This window comes from Cyprinodon variegatus, unplaced genomic scaffold, assembly GCF_000732505.1.
Source record: "Cyprinodon variegatus isolate N-32 unplaced genomic scaffold, C_variegatus-1.0 Scaffold30, whole genome shotgun sequence".
NCBI classification, from domain to species: domain Eukaryota; kingdom Metazoa; phylum Chordata; class Actinopteri; order Cyprinodontiformes; family Cyprinodontidae; genus Cyprinodon; species Cyprinodon variegatus.
The window spans coordinates 748,803-763,025 of NW_015150483.1; the positions used below are offsets into that span (position 1 = coordinate 748,803).

Genomic DNA, 14,223 nt, shown 5'->3' on the forward strand with positions numbered 1-14,223 from the left:
TGTTTGTGTTACTTTTCATTTAAATACCTTATCATCTCCTCCTGGTACAGAGAGCTGACTGCTGCTCCTCCAAAACCGGTTCGTCTTTCTGCTCCCCGTCGTTGCTGTAAGATCAATGGACAGAAATCAGCTTAGACTAAACTTTAAGTCAAATGAAGTATTTAACACACAGCTTTAAGAGCTAATCATAAATATTGGTTCAGTGTTGAGCACTGGGCCACCCTCTTTTAACAATGCTGTGGTTTTACTTCTCTATAGTGACTAAATACAATGAGTCAGACATGTCCATTCATGGGTACCTCTAAACATAGCCTCTCACTAACGGTTAGAAAATTCTGCACTCTGTGAATAAACAACTCCATGGATTTGAGTCTGACCTCATTCCTGATAAATGTGCCCCAAAATAAAGGTGAACATGATAACATGCATTAGCTCCCGGTTTTTGACCCTTGTTAATCATCTGTATTTTCATAGAATTCCATTGTTCACTCAGTTCAGCAAAGAATTTATTACCTAGCCTATTCTTCACTAACCATCCTTGACTCACAAAAGAAGCTGCACAAATCTGATTTCAAAGCAGAGGGAGAGATGGAGCAGAGCAACTATCCGTGCACTTTTGGGACAAACTAATTCACTTCAGAAACTAAGAATATTCGCTGAGCACCGGCCCTGCTCTTCTACCTTATAATGTAATATAAAGCCAGTGTCTGCTCAACAATTGAGAGGGGAACGGAGGTCAAATTGTGGCTATTATTCTCTCCCTTGCTCCTCTATCTATGCACTCCTACTTACACTATTTAACCGTGCCTCAAAAAGAATAGCTCCTGCCATGCTATTACGCTTTGTTAACACTAATGCAATCAGGTTCTTTTTCGTTTTTGGAGGCGTGGGTGGTATATGCTTTTGCTAGGCTGTCATCCGTTAGGCCGAGTCAGCAACTATTTTATTCCGCATAGAATGGCTGAAGAGAAATTCAGTTCAATTGTGGTGGACAGTGACACTCTTACAAAAAGGGACATCAAAAAATTAAGAATTGAGGGACGAGGAGGAAAAGGAAGATGGGGATTAAAAATAAAAAGATGATTTGAGGGCACAGACAGAGTGCTATTGGACAATGACAGCAAAAAGGTCAACTCAGACACACCAGGTTAAGAACATTTGAAAATAACTCAGGATTTCTTTCATTACAACAAGAGAGTGTATCTATCTGGTGTTTGCTTGTAACCTTGGTCATTTTAGATCTACTCCCACTGTTTGCAACCACAACTATACAGAAGTAACCTGAAACCATTGTATAACCTGCACTGTTCTCAATTTTGACAAACAGATCAAGTTTTTGGTCTTTTGAAAACATATAGTGGTTGCTTTTTTTCCCACCAGTCCATCTTCTCTACATACACACAGTGTCTGTTTTATGATCCACCCAAAATTACCTTCCACTGCGGTAGGATTACATCTGCTCCAGTGATTCTTTTCTTAACATCTTTTGCTGCAATTTTGTAGCTTTCAAATTGTATAGGACATAGCTTAGAAAAAAATGCTTGCATGTTTTTAAATTTGGCATGAATGAATGAATCTGCTGTGGGTTCTTGTATTAATGTAGCTGTTCCATTATGCATCTCAATTTCTGCATCAATGTACAAGTCCTTCTCCTTTTCAGATTACAATTTAAATAGAAGTTCGAAGAACATGCTGTTTAATCATGTGATTATAGACCAACATTTTTATTTTTTCCCCACATATTTCATGAATAAAAATCTGTTATCCATCTCACAGCCACTTTCTTGACTTTACTTTACCTGGATGAGAGTAGTTTGAAATGAAAATGTACAATATTTAAGTTCTTAAAGCTTTATTTGAGAGAAAGAAAAGGGTATTGACTGCTAGGGTTGAAATTTGCGTTTTTTGAAAAATATACAGCAGGGCCAAAAACTATTTAGCCAGCCACTGCTTGTGGAAGTTTTCCTACTTATGATAATTAGAGAGGTCTGTAATTTTTATCATAGGTACACTTCAACTATGAGAGACGAAATGAGGAAAAAAAAATCCAGAAAATCACACTGTAGGATTTTTAAAGAATTTATTTGTTAATTATGGTGGAAAACAGGTATTTGGTCACCACAAAACCAGCGAGATTTACGGCTCTCACAGACCTGTAACTTCTTCTTTAAGAAGCTCCTCTGTCCTCCACTCGTTACCTGTATTATTGGCACCTGTTGAACCCGTTATCTGTATAAAAGACACCTGTTCACAGCCTCAAAAAGTCACAGACCAAACTCAACCATGGCCAAGACCAAAGAGCTGTTGAAGGACACCAGGAAGAAAATTGCAGAACTGCATCAGACTGGGAAGAGTGAATCTACAATAGGCAAGCAGCTTGGTGTGAAAAAATTAACTGTGGGAGCAATTGTAAGCAAATGGAAGACATACAAGACCGCTGATAATCTCCCTTGATCTAGGGCGCCACACAAGATCTCTTCCTGTGGGGTCAAAATGATAATGAGAACGGCGAGCAAAAATCCCAGAACTACATGGAGGGAAGTGATGAGTGACCTGCAGAGAGCTGGGAACAAATTAACAAAGACTACAATAAGTAACACTCTACTGTACACCGAGAGGGACTCAAATCCTGCAGTGCCAGACGTGTCCCCCTGCTCAAGCCAGTACATGTCCAGATCTGCCTGAAGTTTGCCAAAGAGCATATGGATGATCCAGAAGAGGATTGGGAGAATATCAAGTGGTCAGATGAAAGAAAATAGAACTTTCTGGTAAAAACCCAACCCGTGGTGTTTGAAGAAAGAAGAATGCAGAGCTGCATCGCAAGAACACAATACTTACTGTGAAGCGTGAGGGAGGAGACATCATGATTTGGGGTTGTTTTTCTGCAAAGGGTACAGGAAAACTGATCCGTGTTGAGGGATGAATGAACAGGGCCATGTATCGTGAGATTTTAAGCTAAACCCTCCTTCCGTCAGTGAGGGCCTTGAAGATGAAATGTGGCTGGATCTTCCAGCATGATAATGATCCTAAACACATCTCCCGGGCAACAAAGGAGTGGCTCCGTAAAAAGAATTTCAAGGTCCTGAAGTGGCCTAGCCAGTCTGCAGACCTTAACCCCATGGAAAATTTGTGGGGGGAGTTGAAAGTCCGTGTTGCCCAGCGACAGCCCCAAAACATCACTGCTCTAGAGTAAATCTGCATGGAGGAATGGGCCAAAATACCAGCTACAGTGTGTGAAGCTGGTGAGGACTTACAGAAAACGTTTGCCCTCTGTCATTGCCAACAAACGTTATGTTACAAAGTATTGAGTTGAACTTTATTTATTGATCAAATACTTATTTTCCACCATGATTTACAAATTAATTCTTAAAAAATCCTACAATGTGATTTCCTGGATTTTTTCCCCTCATTTCATCTCTCATAGTTAAAGTGTACCTATGATCAAAATTACAGACTGCTCTATTTATTTTAAGTAGGAGAACTTGCACAATCATTGGCTGACTAAATACTTTTTGGCCCCACTGTACCAACAGTGTGAAAAATAAGTATTTGCACACCCTGCTATGTTGCAAGTTCTCCCACTTAGAAATCATGGAGGGGTCTAAAATTGTCGTCCTAGGTGCATGTCCACTGTGAGAGACATAATCTAAAACAAAATATTCAGAAATCACAATACCGTATATGATATTTTTTAACTATTTATTTATATGATACAACCGCAAATAAGGATTTGAACACCATCTATCTGACCCTCAAAGACTTGTTAGTCTGCCTTCAAAATGTTCACCTCGACTCCATTTATTATCCTAAATTAGAAGCACCTTTTTGAGGTTTTTAACTGAATAAAGACGCTGGTCCACCCCATACAATTAGTAAGAACCCAACTAATAACATGAGCAAGACCAAAGAGCTGTCCAAAGACACGGCAGGCAAAACTGTACACCTTCACATGGCTGAAAAGGGCTATGAGGAAATTGCCAAGCAGCTTGGTGAAAAAAGCTCCACTTTGGATCAATTATTAGAAGAAGAAAAAAAAGCTAAACATGACTGTCAATCTCCCTCAGACTGAGGCTCCATGCAAGACCTCACCTGGTTGGGTCTAAATGATGCTAAGAAAGGTGAGAAATCAGCCCAGAACTACATTGGAGGAGCTGGTCAATGAGCTGAAAAGAGCTGGGACCACCGTTTCCAATGTTACTGTTGGTAATACACTACACTAGATGTAAATGCAAACAAAGGCTACTGTACCAAATATCAACATTGATTTTCACAGGTGTTAAAATGCTTATTTACAGTTGGATCATAGAAATAAATAGTTAAAAAATCATATACTGTGATTTCTGGATTTTTATTTTGTAAATGATGTCTCTCACTGTGGACATGCACCTACAATGACAATTTTAGACCCTTCCATGATTTCTAAGACAGAGAACCTGCAAAATAACAGGGTGTTCAAATACTTATTTTCCTGCCTATATAATAGTTAAAATGAAACTGATGTAATTTCTTGCACTATTGGTTTCATCAGACAGTACTATAGTTCCACCAAATGCACTGAGAACCAACATAATGCTTACAATTTAATCCATTTAAGATCATTTGGTGTGAACTCATGGTAAATTCTTCCTTAAGATGGAATTTTGAAAAATTACATAGAATAGTAATTAAAGTAATCAAATCCTGATGCAGGTTACTAACCACTGCAGGTTAACTCAGCTCAAAAATGGCCGTAATTATCACCAAGAGCAAAAATATTTCTGATTGACTCATTTACATATAGCCAGATTAGCCAACATAGTTTTTCCAAAAATAAATAAATGCATTTGTAAGACATGATTTTTTATCAGACACAGATAACTGTGTCTGAAAAGATAACTGTGTATGTGATTATCTGAAGAAAATAAGTGAGATTAAAAAAATTCCAGTAGAACAATTATGTTAGAGAGAAAACATATTCAGAGAACTGCATTTCTTGTGTGTTGTTTTCAACCCTTTAATCCAAACAATCCCACTCTGCTAGACATCCAGGGTTAATTTTTTTTAAACTGGATATAAATTCTCATATCCTAAAGGAAAAGGTGTTCATGGCAGAATAACTCTCCCTAAAGTTAACTGAAATCAGTCAGTGTAAAGAATTGCTTAAAAGATTACAAACAACACCAGACAAGTTTTATTTTATATGTACTTATGTTCCAGCTGAAATAATGTATGACTTATCATACTTTTTATGTTGCGTGTCTAAACCAAAGTGGTCACAAAGACTTTGAGTAAACAACTGTAATCTAAGACTGGCATCTGCTGGCAGAGACACTACACTACATCCAGTCATTATATTGAACACAAAATAAGTTTCATGATGTTGTAATAAGCATAAGATTTACAAAAAGGCAGTATATCACACCAGATGGGACACAATACTAAAAATGTCAACTTAACATGAAATAATTTTTTTCATTTAAAGTATGGTAAACAAGTCCAGATACCTTGACGCATTATAACTTTTTTATTATTTTTATTAGTTTAGTCTATCATGTTTTAGAAAACAGTTAACTAATCACATCTGAATGTTTTTTTACCTTTGTGGCACCCTCAGGATCTAACACGTTGACAAGGGATATGTACTCTCGCATTGCCTGCTCCGGTTCCATGTCTCCGAGCTGCTTCCAGGCTTGCCTGCCATGTAAACACAGTGCTGCTCACAAGTCATTACTATTTCTCTTTAAGAGCTAAATGTGGAACTAAGCTTTGTGCTTTACTAACTAACATATTAAAGAAAGAGAAATAAAGTTAAAAAAAAAGAATTTAGTTATATGAATACAGTACATAAAAACTTGTGACACTAAGTGTTTTTCCACAAAACACACAAGTACAAACATATATACGATCTTAACTTTCAACAAAAAGTTAAAATTGCATTTTCATTTCAAACAAATCTGCTGTTAACTGATGAAATCTTTAGGCAGCATACCATTTTCGCTGTCCTTCAAAGTCGAAGAAGCCAGGCTTTGATGTATTGCACTTTCCTACTTTGACCTGTTAATAATGGGGGAAAGCAATTAGTCAGTGGAGTATTTGATGAAAGCTCAAATCTGTCGGCCTATTTTACCTTACAAAATTACTTTTTACTCTTTTTTTTAGAGGTTTTAAACATTTGTTTTCCTGTTACAACATGGTAACATACAAAATTACAACAATTAAACAATGTTTTATTTGATTTTATTTTATATATGACAGACTAACAAAAACTAACATCTGATTGGTGTTTAATGCATGTTTTTATCCATCTAAACCAAGAGGCCAAAGGCCAGACAAGTATAAACCAGGGAAGCATCATAGAGATGATCTTCCTAATTCTGGAAGATATGCAAGGATCTGCAGTTAAGGTTGGATACTTTCTACTTTAGATACTTGGTTACTTTCTTATCACAACTACAAATCATTAGATTTATAGTTGGGTTTTACATTTAAAGAGGAGTGGCAAGATTAAAACCTAGTTTAAATAAAGTAGTAAACAAAATAGTTTCCCCTTTGCATCAGTCCATTTAGAGACCACAGCAAATTGGCAATTAGATGCTGTAGCTATATCGAAAAATGAACGTCCTTTTGCCTTTTTGGCCTCAACACGGTCCCCAAGGTGAACATGGTGGCAGACTGGCAGCATCATCGTGGGGAGACTTTTATTCAGCAGGGGCACAAAAGCTGGTCACAGTTTGGGCTTTATTGGAGGCTGACTGAAGGTATATACATGGAAAGACTGAAAATAAACTGTCATTGGCTGAAAAGGAGATGAAATTTCACAGATCCCTTGAATTACAAAAAGTACAAGAATCCAGGAGTCTTTTCGTTGTATTGCTAAGAAGTAGAGCACTATTGCCTAAAGCCACAAGGTGTCACCACCTACATCCAACACACTCCTTTTCTTTGCCAGTGAAATCTTATTTGATTTCTCCGACTCACCTGTTTATAGCGGGCATACAGGTACAGTAGCTGGTCCCTGCTGGCTATCTGTAGGAGATCCTTCACACGATCGGCTGCGGACTCAAACTCAAGCTCCAGCTCCTCTCCCTCCAACTGCTCTCCCATCTCCATTGCGCTGCAGTCAAACTTATTCAACCCCAAGTCCGAATCAGAGTCCGAGCCCGCTCCACCGAGAGGCTCCCCAGTATCTGGCCGCGCTGGATCCGTACCTGAGCCCGTCGCAGTGTCCGGAGAGGATGACGGGGAACCAGAGGCCATTGTTATTGCTTAACGACGAACAGTTTCAGTCGAATAGACGGCTGTTCCTTGCGATGCGTTATCGGCAAACGCAGAGCAGCTGCAAACTAAAATAGGCGAAGTGTTTAAACGGTTATTTAAAATAATAATTACTGTTAAAATTCCCTAACAGTCGGATTTGTTTCGACTATTGGTCCGTCTCAAGTACTATCATCAAAAGGCGCCGGGTAAAACAACGGCTACTGAGAATTAGTTCCACTTTCTCATGCCGAACTAGGGAACGTTCAGTTGGTAAGAAATTAATGTTAGAAGTAGTAAATTACTACTTCTAACATTAGTTTCTTACCAACTGAACGTTCAATAAATTACAAAAAACCAAAGGCAAAAATTGTATTACTAGTAATACAATTCTTGCCTTTGGTTTTTTTGTAATTTATTGAATAAGAAACTATATTTTGGATCTCTTTTTTTATATATATATAGGGTTATTGTTTAGACGTCACACATTACCGAATACAAAACGATTGATACATGTAATGTTAAACGACTGTGGACGTTAGAAACGTTAGAAATCATACTTATTTTCGATGAAGAAATTAAAACTTTTTTTATTATTATTATATTTTAACCACGTTCTAAATATGCACCAGTTAACCGGTGCTACAAACTTTATTTTATTTTGACGTTATACCAAGCTGACTAAACCGTTTGGCAGACTGAACTAGCTGTTCAAACAACTTTTCGATTTGGCTAAAAATAAAATAGCCAACACCAAGACAATATAACTTATAACTCTTTTAAAATAAAACTTATTAAACATAGATTTAAGGCTTTGGTTTTGGTCCTCAAAGCCTCGAACTAAACGTTATTTCTGACATTTTGAATTGAAAAAGCTTCCTAGGTGGGGAGCGAAACGTCTTCAAACATGGAAACAAAGTCCACTGGATTGTTTTTTAACTTTTTTTTGAATGATCAAAATCATCATTCGCCCAAAACTCTATTTGAACGCGGATACAAGTTGGATAAATTAGTTATTTAGTATTTATTTAAAAACCCGATAAAGTTACTATTCAAATTTGTCTTCGTCGTGTTTTTCAATAATCGTTTATGTAGGGACATCGTATGTCCAGCAGAGGGTGCTATTGGAGCAAGTATAGCCGCCTAAGTTTGGAACAGCTGTCCCTGTCTGAGCTAATGGCTCAGTAGGCGTTTAGTCTAAAATATTAAAGATGTACTCAAGTTGTCCTAAAATCATGTAAAAGAAATGAAACAAATGTAATAAATTTATTATGTAAACCAATAAAAGTTAGTTAAAACTATAAAATGTTTGTAGTCATTAGACCATGATAACCATTAACTAAAAATATCACTGTTTGTAGATATCAGGATATGGATTTGAAACAAACAAACAAACAAACAAACAAACAAACAAAACAAAAAACCCCAAAAAACTAAAAGAGAAAACCTAATATTATCTAACTGATGAAACAGTGAAGTCAATATTTTCCCCAAAGCCAAATAAGCTAAATATTATTATTGCTATTATAAATACTATTATCCATCCATCCATTCATTTTCTGTCATGCTTATCCCAAGCAGGATTGTGAGGGGTGCTGGTGCCTATCTCCAGCTGTCTTAAGGCGAGAGGCGATGTACACCCTGGACAGATCGCCAGTCTATCATAGGTACTTTAAATAATAGTATTACTGCTATATTAATTGTTTTAAAAACATTTATTTATTGTTATTTTGAGTTTGACACAGAAACGCTATAACATTTTTTTTAAATTCATATCCTTCCGATTATTATACTAACCCTTTTCCATGTTTTTAATAGAGGGATAAAGTTTAGAAGCTAAAGTTAGCTGGTAGATTAGTTTTGCTGGGTACTTGCCAAGTAAAAAACTTACTGTTTGCAGCTTGCTGACTAAACTATGGTTTTAGAAATGAGTTTGCAATTAAGGCTCCCTTAGCTTACATACCACAAATCTCTGGGTTTATGGTTACCCAAAATGTTGTCAAACAAGCAAACATGCACGTCCTGTTAGAAAGCTGATATTTTATGGTCCTATTTTCAGAAACATGTGGGGGGCGGGCATTATTGCACTATTCTGTTGCTCATAATGATCCCTAAAACTTCAACACTTAGGCAGTGTGTCTGGTATCTCATCAGAATATTTCTAAACCACAGGGGCAAATAATATATATGAAGGGTGCAATAAAAAATGTGGCTTACTCTACAATAAAGACATTTTTGAAAAAAAAAAAAAAAAAGGCACCCAAGCTATAATTAAAGGTGGAAACTACTTCAGAAAAGAAAATCCTGCAGGCTATCAAACGTAAGGAAATCAAGTTGATTGCATCGAGTCATCAACTTCACAGGATTCGCTCCTCCTGAACCAGCATCTAGTGACAGAAGACATTGTCCTATGGGAGTCTTAAATAGACATACTTTTTTATGTCACTATATGAAGAATATATATTATTGAGAAAAAGTTCTCCCCAAATAGGCAGTTAAATACAGTGAATAAACGTCATCAAGTCACCTAAAAAATGAATTAACTTTTTCATTGCAGATCCCTTTTTCTAAAATCCAATATTAAATTAGGAAAAATGAGAGCATAACCATAATTATAACCATTTTTTTTTTTTGCTGCTTTCCCCTTCATTACTTTTCTTTCTTTTGCTGTATAAGACAAAACTGAAATTTGTTTTGCAGCATGATAGAAACTTTTTAACAAGGCAAATAAAGGCATGATTGTCATCCTGTTCTTGTGGAACTTTATAATGGTCTAAAAACAATGACTCAAAACTGCAATTTATTGCTACAAATAAATTGGGACTCCGGTAGCAGACTCTGCCTTTACCATCAGTTTTTTTTTTTTTTTTTACAATAGACAGTGAGATAAGTCAGGTATAGGAAAACAAGCCTAGAACTCTGTATGGCCATTCCTGCATTTAGGGGAAATGTGAGCTTCTCTAATTTTAGCTCAGAAGTTCAGCCTTTAGAATAAAAAATAACAAGATGAAGTGAGTTGGACAGCATACAGTTTTTTAATAACCAGAGAGTGCACGCTTAGTGAATAAACTCTGCAGTAGAAGGTAATGTTTTTACCTGGCTTTGATCTTTAATAATAATTATAGAGATCTTAACAGGTGTCCAAGGGCGTCAGTAAAAGACTACCACTTTAGCTGTAGAGCAGAGGTATAGCCAGAACATATTTATAAAGGTGGCCAGGCAATAGCCAATGTACACTGAGGGGTGGACAAAAGTGGATAGGTGCCAGAACCTCAGGGTCAATCTACACTGTTCCAACAGGAACAAGCACAACATCCATATTTCTAAATAAAGGCAAACTATAGTTTCCTACTGCCTTTGCTAACAAATAGATGGATATATTTAAACATCCGTCTAGATAAAAGTTATATAGGATAAAATTCTTTGAGGTTTGAGTTCTGGAACGGACATCTTTTCCATTGTCATTACTTTCCTACTTTTATCAATATCATTCTACATTAAATTGATATTTACAAGTACTAATACCTACATAAATTGATAATTTAATAGGTTTTTATTACAATATAATTTACAGTATATTTGATTCAGTGAAGACTCTTAGATTACTTGCAGACACACATCATTTTCTTTTTATGGCATATAACACAAAATCTAGTTCTGAAAGAGCATGAATTCTGTATTTATCATATTTAATGTTGGTATATTGATGTGCATAATTAACCACAGTGTTTTTGTTGTCAGGCATGGGCGGTTCTAGACAGGGGCCAACGGGGGCAAGTGCCCCTGTAGATCATGTCCTGGCCCCTGTTATGGCCCCATTACTGAAGACATAATACTCAAAGAAATTCCAATGATGATCTGCGCTGGAACAGACATGGTTACTGATAGGTCCTTTGGATCTATTTCATTTTTGTTCTTTACAAATTCTGTTTTTTCTAATTATTTTAAAGAAATAAGGTGATAGCTTCAGTGGTATTGAGAAAGGATCNAAAAAAAAAAAAAGGCACCCAAGCTATAATTAAAGGTGGAAACTACTTCAGAAAAGAAAATCCTGCAGGCTATCAAACGTAAGGAAATCAAGTTGATTTCATCGAGTCATCAACTTCACAGGATTCGCTCCTCCTGAACCAGCATCTAGTGACAGAAGACATTGTCCTATGGGAGTCTTAAATAGACATACTTTTTTATGTCACTATATGAAGAATATATATTATTGAGAAAAAGTTCTCCCCAAATAGGCAGTTAAATACAGTGAATAAACGTCATCAAGTCACCTAAAAAATGAATTAACTTTTTCATTGCAGATCCCTTTTTCTAAAATCCAATATTAAATTAGGAAAAATGAGAGCATAACCATAATTATAACCATTTTTTTTTTTTGCTGCTTTCCCCTTCATTACTTTTCTTTCTTTTGCCGTATAAGACAAAACTGAAATTTGTTTTGCAGCATGATAGAAACTTTTTAACAAGGCAAATAAAGGCATGATTGTCATCCTGTTCTTGTGGAACTTTATAATGGTCTAAAAACAATGACTCAAAAGTGCAATTTATTGCTACAAATAAATTGGGACTCCGGTAGCAGACTCTGCCTTTACCATCAGTTTTTTTTTTTTTTTTTACAATAGACAGTGAGATAAGTCAGGTATAGGAAAACAAGCCTAGAACTCTGTATGGCCATTCCTGCATTTAGGGGAAATGTGAGCTTCTCTAGTTTTAGCTCAGAAGTTCAGTCTTTAGAATAAAAAATAACAAGATGAAGTGAGTTGGACAGCATACAGTTTTTTAATAACCAGAGAGTGCACGCTTAGTGAATAAACTCTGCAGTAGAAGGTAATGTTTTTTACCTGGCTTTGATCTTTAATAATAATTATAGAGATCTTAACAGGTGTCCAAGGGCGTCAGTAAAAGACTACCACTTTAGCTGTAGAGCAGAGGTATAGCCAGAACATATTTATAAAGGTGGCCAGGCAATAGCCAATGTACACTGAGGGGTGGACAAAAGTGGATAGGTGCCAGAACCTCAGGGTCAATCTACACTGTTCCAACAGGAACAAGCACAACATCCATATTTCTAAATAAAGGCAAACTATAGTTTCCTACTGCCTTTGCTAACAAATAGATGGATATATTTAAACATCCGTCTAGATAAAAGTTATATAGGATAAAATTCTTTGAGGTTTGAGTTCTGGAACGGACATCTTTTCCATTGTCATTACTATCCTACTTTTATCAATATCATTCTACATTAAATTGATATTTACAAGTACTAATATCTACATAAATTGATAATTTAATAGGTTTTTATTACAATATAATTTACAGTATATTTGATTCAGTGAAGACTCTTAGATTACTTGCAGACACACATCATTTTCTTTTTATGGCATATAACACAAAATCTAGTTCTGAAAGAGCATGAATTCTGTATTTATCATATTTAATGTTGGTATATTGATGTGCATAATTAACCACAGTGTTTTTGTTGTCAGGCATGGGCGGTTCTAGACAGGGGCCAACGGGGGCAAGTGCCCCTGTAGATCATGTCCTGGCCCCTGTTATGGCCCCATTACTGAAGACATAATACTCAAAGAAATTCCAATGATGATCTGCGCTGGAACAGACATGGTTACTGATAGGTCCTTTGGATCTATTTCATTTTTGTTCTTTACAAATTCTGTTTTTTCTAATTATTTTAAAGAAATAAGGTGATAGCTTCAGTGGTATTGAGAAAGGATCACAGTTTACTTCTGCTAAATGTTTTTTTTTTTTCAAAACAAATTGCTCAAATTTTTACAGCTGAATATATCAGTTTTTTGTTGAGTTCTAAATCAGATTTTATAGAAAACTGTAATTTTACCTTAAATTAAGTAAAAAAATATGTTAAATTTCTAAATTATGAATGTATGTTGAGCTAATAAGGCATAGTATTTCGATTAAACCTAATTGAATAAAAATTTGACTTCATGCAGCTATCCTAATATATTTCAATCCCCGGCCCTGTTTTTTATTTGATGCTTTTCTGTGCCCCCATGCAAACACACTGGTCCCCTCCTGGCCCCCTCCTGGCCCCCTCCTGGCCCCCTAGTACATTTGGTCTAGAACCGCCACTGTTGACAAGTAATTGTTAATAAATATAAAATTAAAATGTTTTGAATATTCTACTTGAGAGAAAAAAATGGTAGGAGTGGGCAATGATTGGCTTAGGGTGACTATGGCTACCCCTGGCCCCCCCATCTAGCTCCGCCCCTGCTGTAAAGTAACTTATTTTCTATTTTATTTAACTTTTTATTATGATTTTTATTATTATTATAATTTTTACAGAAATCCAACAACAAGACCCTTCGGACTGAAACATGCTTCCTCAGTCATAATAATAAACAGATTTTAAGGAGGAAAGGAGCAGTTTATCTGGAGCAGCAACAGTTATCAGGGGGTCCCAACAGCGCCCTGTGCCAGAGCGCCCCCTGCTGGCGCAACCACGTCATTACTGTTAGGTGCATGGCCGTAAGCAATGTCCCCAGAGCGGCCCAGGGAGGGACCGAGCAAAGTCACTGAGCCACCTTCTCGCTGTGCCGCCGTGAACAGCTGTTGTACAGCGGCCGCTGCTTGGCTCCCTGTAAAGTAGCATGCGGGACGGGAGCAGCTGGGAGCGGGACGAGCCCAGAGTGGAGTGAGAAGGAGCGGAGAGGACAGAGCTGCGCTTCCGCACCGCATGTTCAGCCAGCAAGTTGCCTGACAGAACAAAAGTCGCGTCGACGGGGAAAGGGGGACAGACGCTCTCGGATTTACCAGAGGTTTTGTGGGACACTTGTTTGGACAAAATGAAATTCGCGGAGCATCTATCGTCTCATATCACCCCAGAGTGGAGGAAACAATATCTTCTATATGAGGTAGAGTCGAATATAAACAAATATGGGTTTATTTTATGTCTTCAAAAGAACTGTAGGATAACTGAACATCCGGATTTTTAAATCCGTAAAAAAAAAAAAA

The 14,223-nt window shown here is 36.8% G+C and overlaps 2 protein-coding genes across 4 annotated transcripts in view; one reads left to right on the forward strand and one right to left on the reverse strand.

The window, feature by feature from the left end:
• acbd6 (acyl-CoA binding domain containing 6) overlaps positions 1 to 7,420 on the reverse strand; it is a 46,034-nt gene extending 38,614 nt beyond the window's left edge. For both annotated transcript variants that reach the window (XM_015400268.1, XM_015400261.1), the window contains exons 1-4: positions 6,958 to 7,420; positions 5,969 to 6,033; positions 5,577 to 5,673; positions 28 to 104 (exon numbers count right to left, since the gene is read on the reverse strand). In XM_015400268.1, the coding sequence (XP_015255754.1) occupies positions 28 to 104; positions 5,577 to 5,673; positions 5,969 to 6,033; positions 6,958 to 7,236 (518 nt within the window). In that variant the 5' untranslated portion in view covers positions 7,237 to 7,420. The remainder of the gene's footprint in view (positions 1 to 27; positions 105 to 5,576; positions 5,674 to 5,968; positions 6,034 to 6,957) is intronic.
• A 6,314-nt stretch (positions 7,421 to 13,734) lies between these two features.
• Positions 13,735 to 14,223, forward strand: part of LOC107100922 (xenotropic and polytropic retrovirus receptor 1 homolog) — an 85,635-nt gene continuing 85,146 nt past the window's right edge. For both annotated transcript variants that reach the window (XM_015399605.1, XM_015399613.1), the window contains exon 1: positions 13,735 to 14,123. In XM_015399605.1, coding sequence (XP_015255091.1) covers positions 14,055 to 14,123 — 69 coding nt within the window. In that variant the 5' untranslated portion in view covers positions 13,735 to 14,054. The remainder of the gene's footprint in view (positions 14,124 to 14,223) is intronic.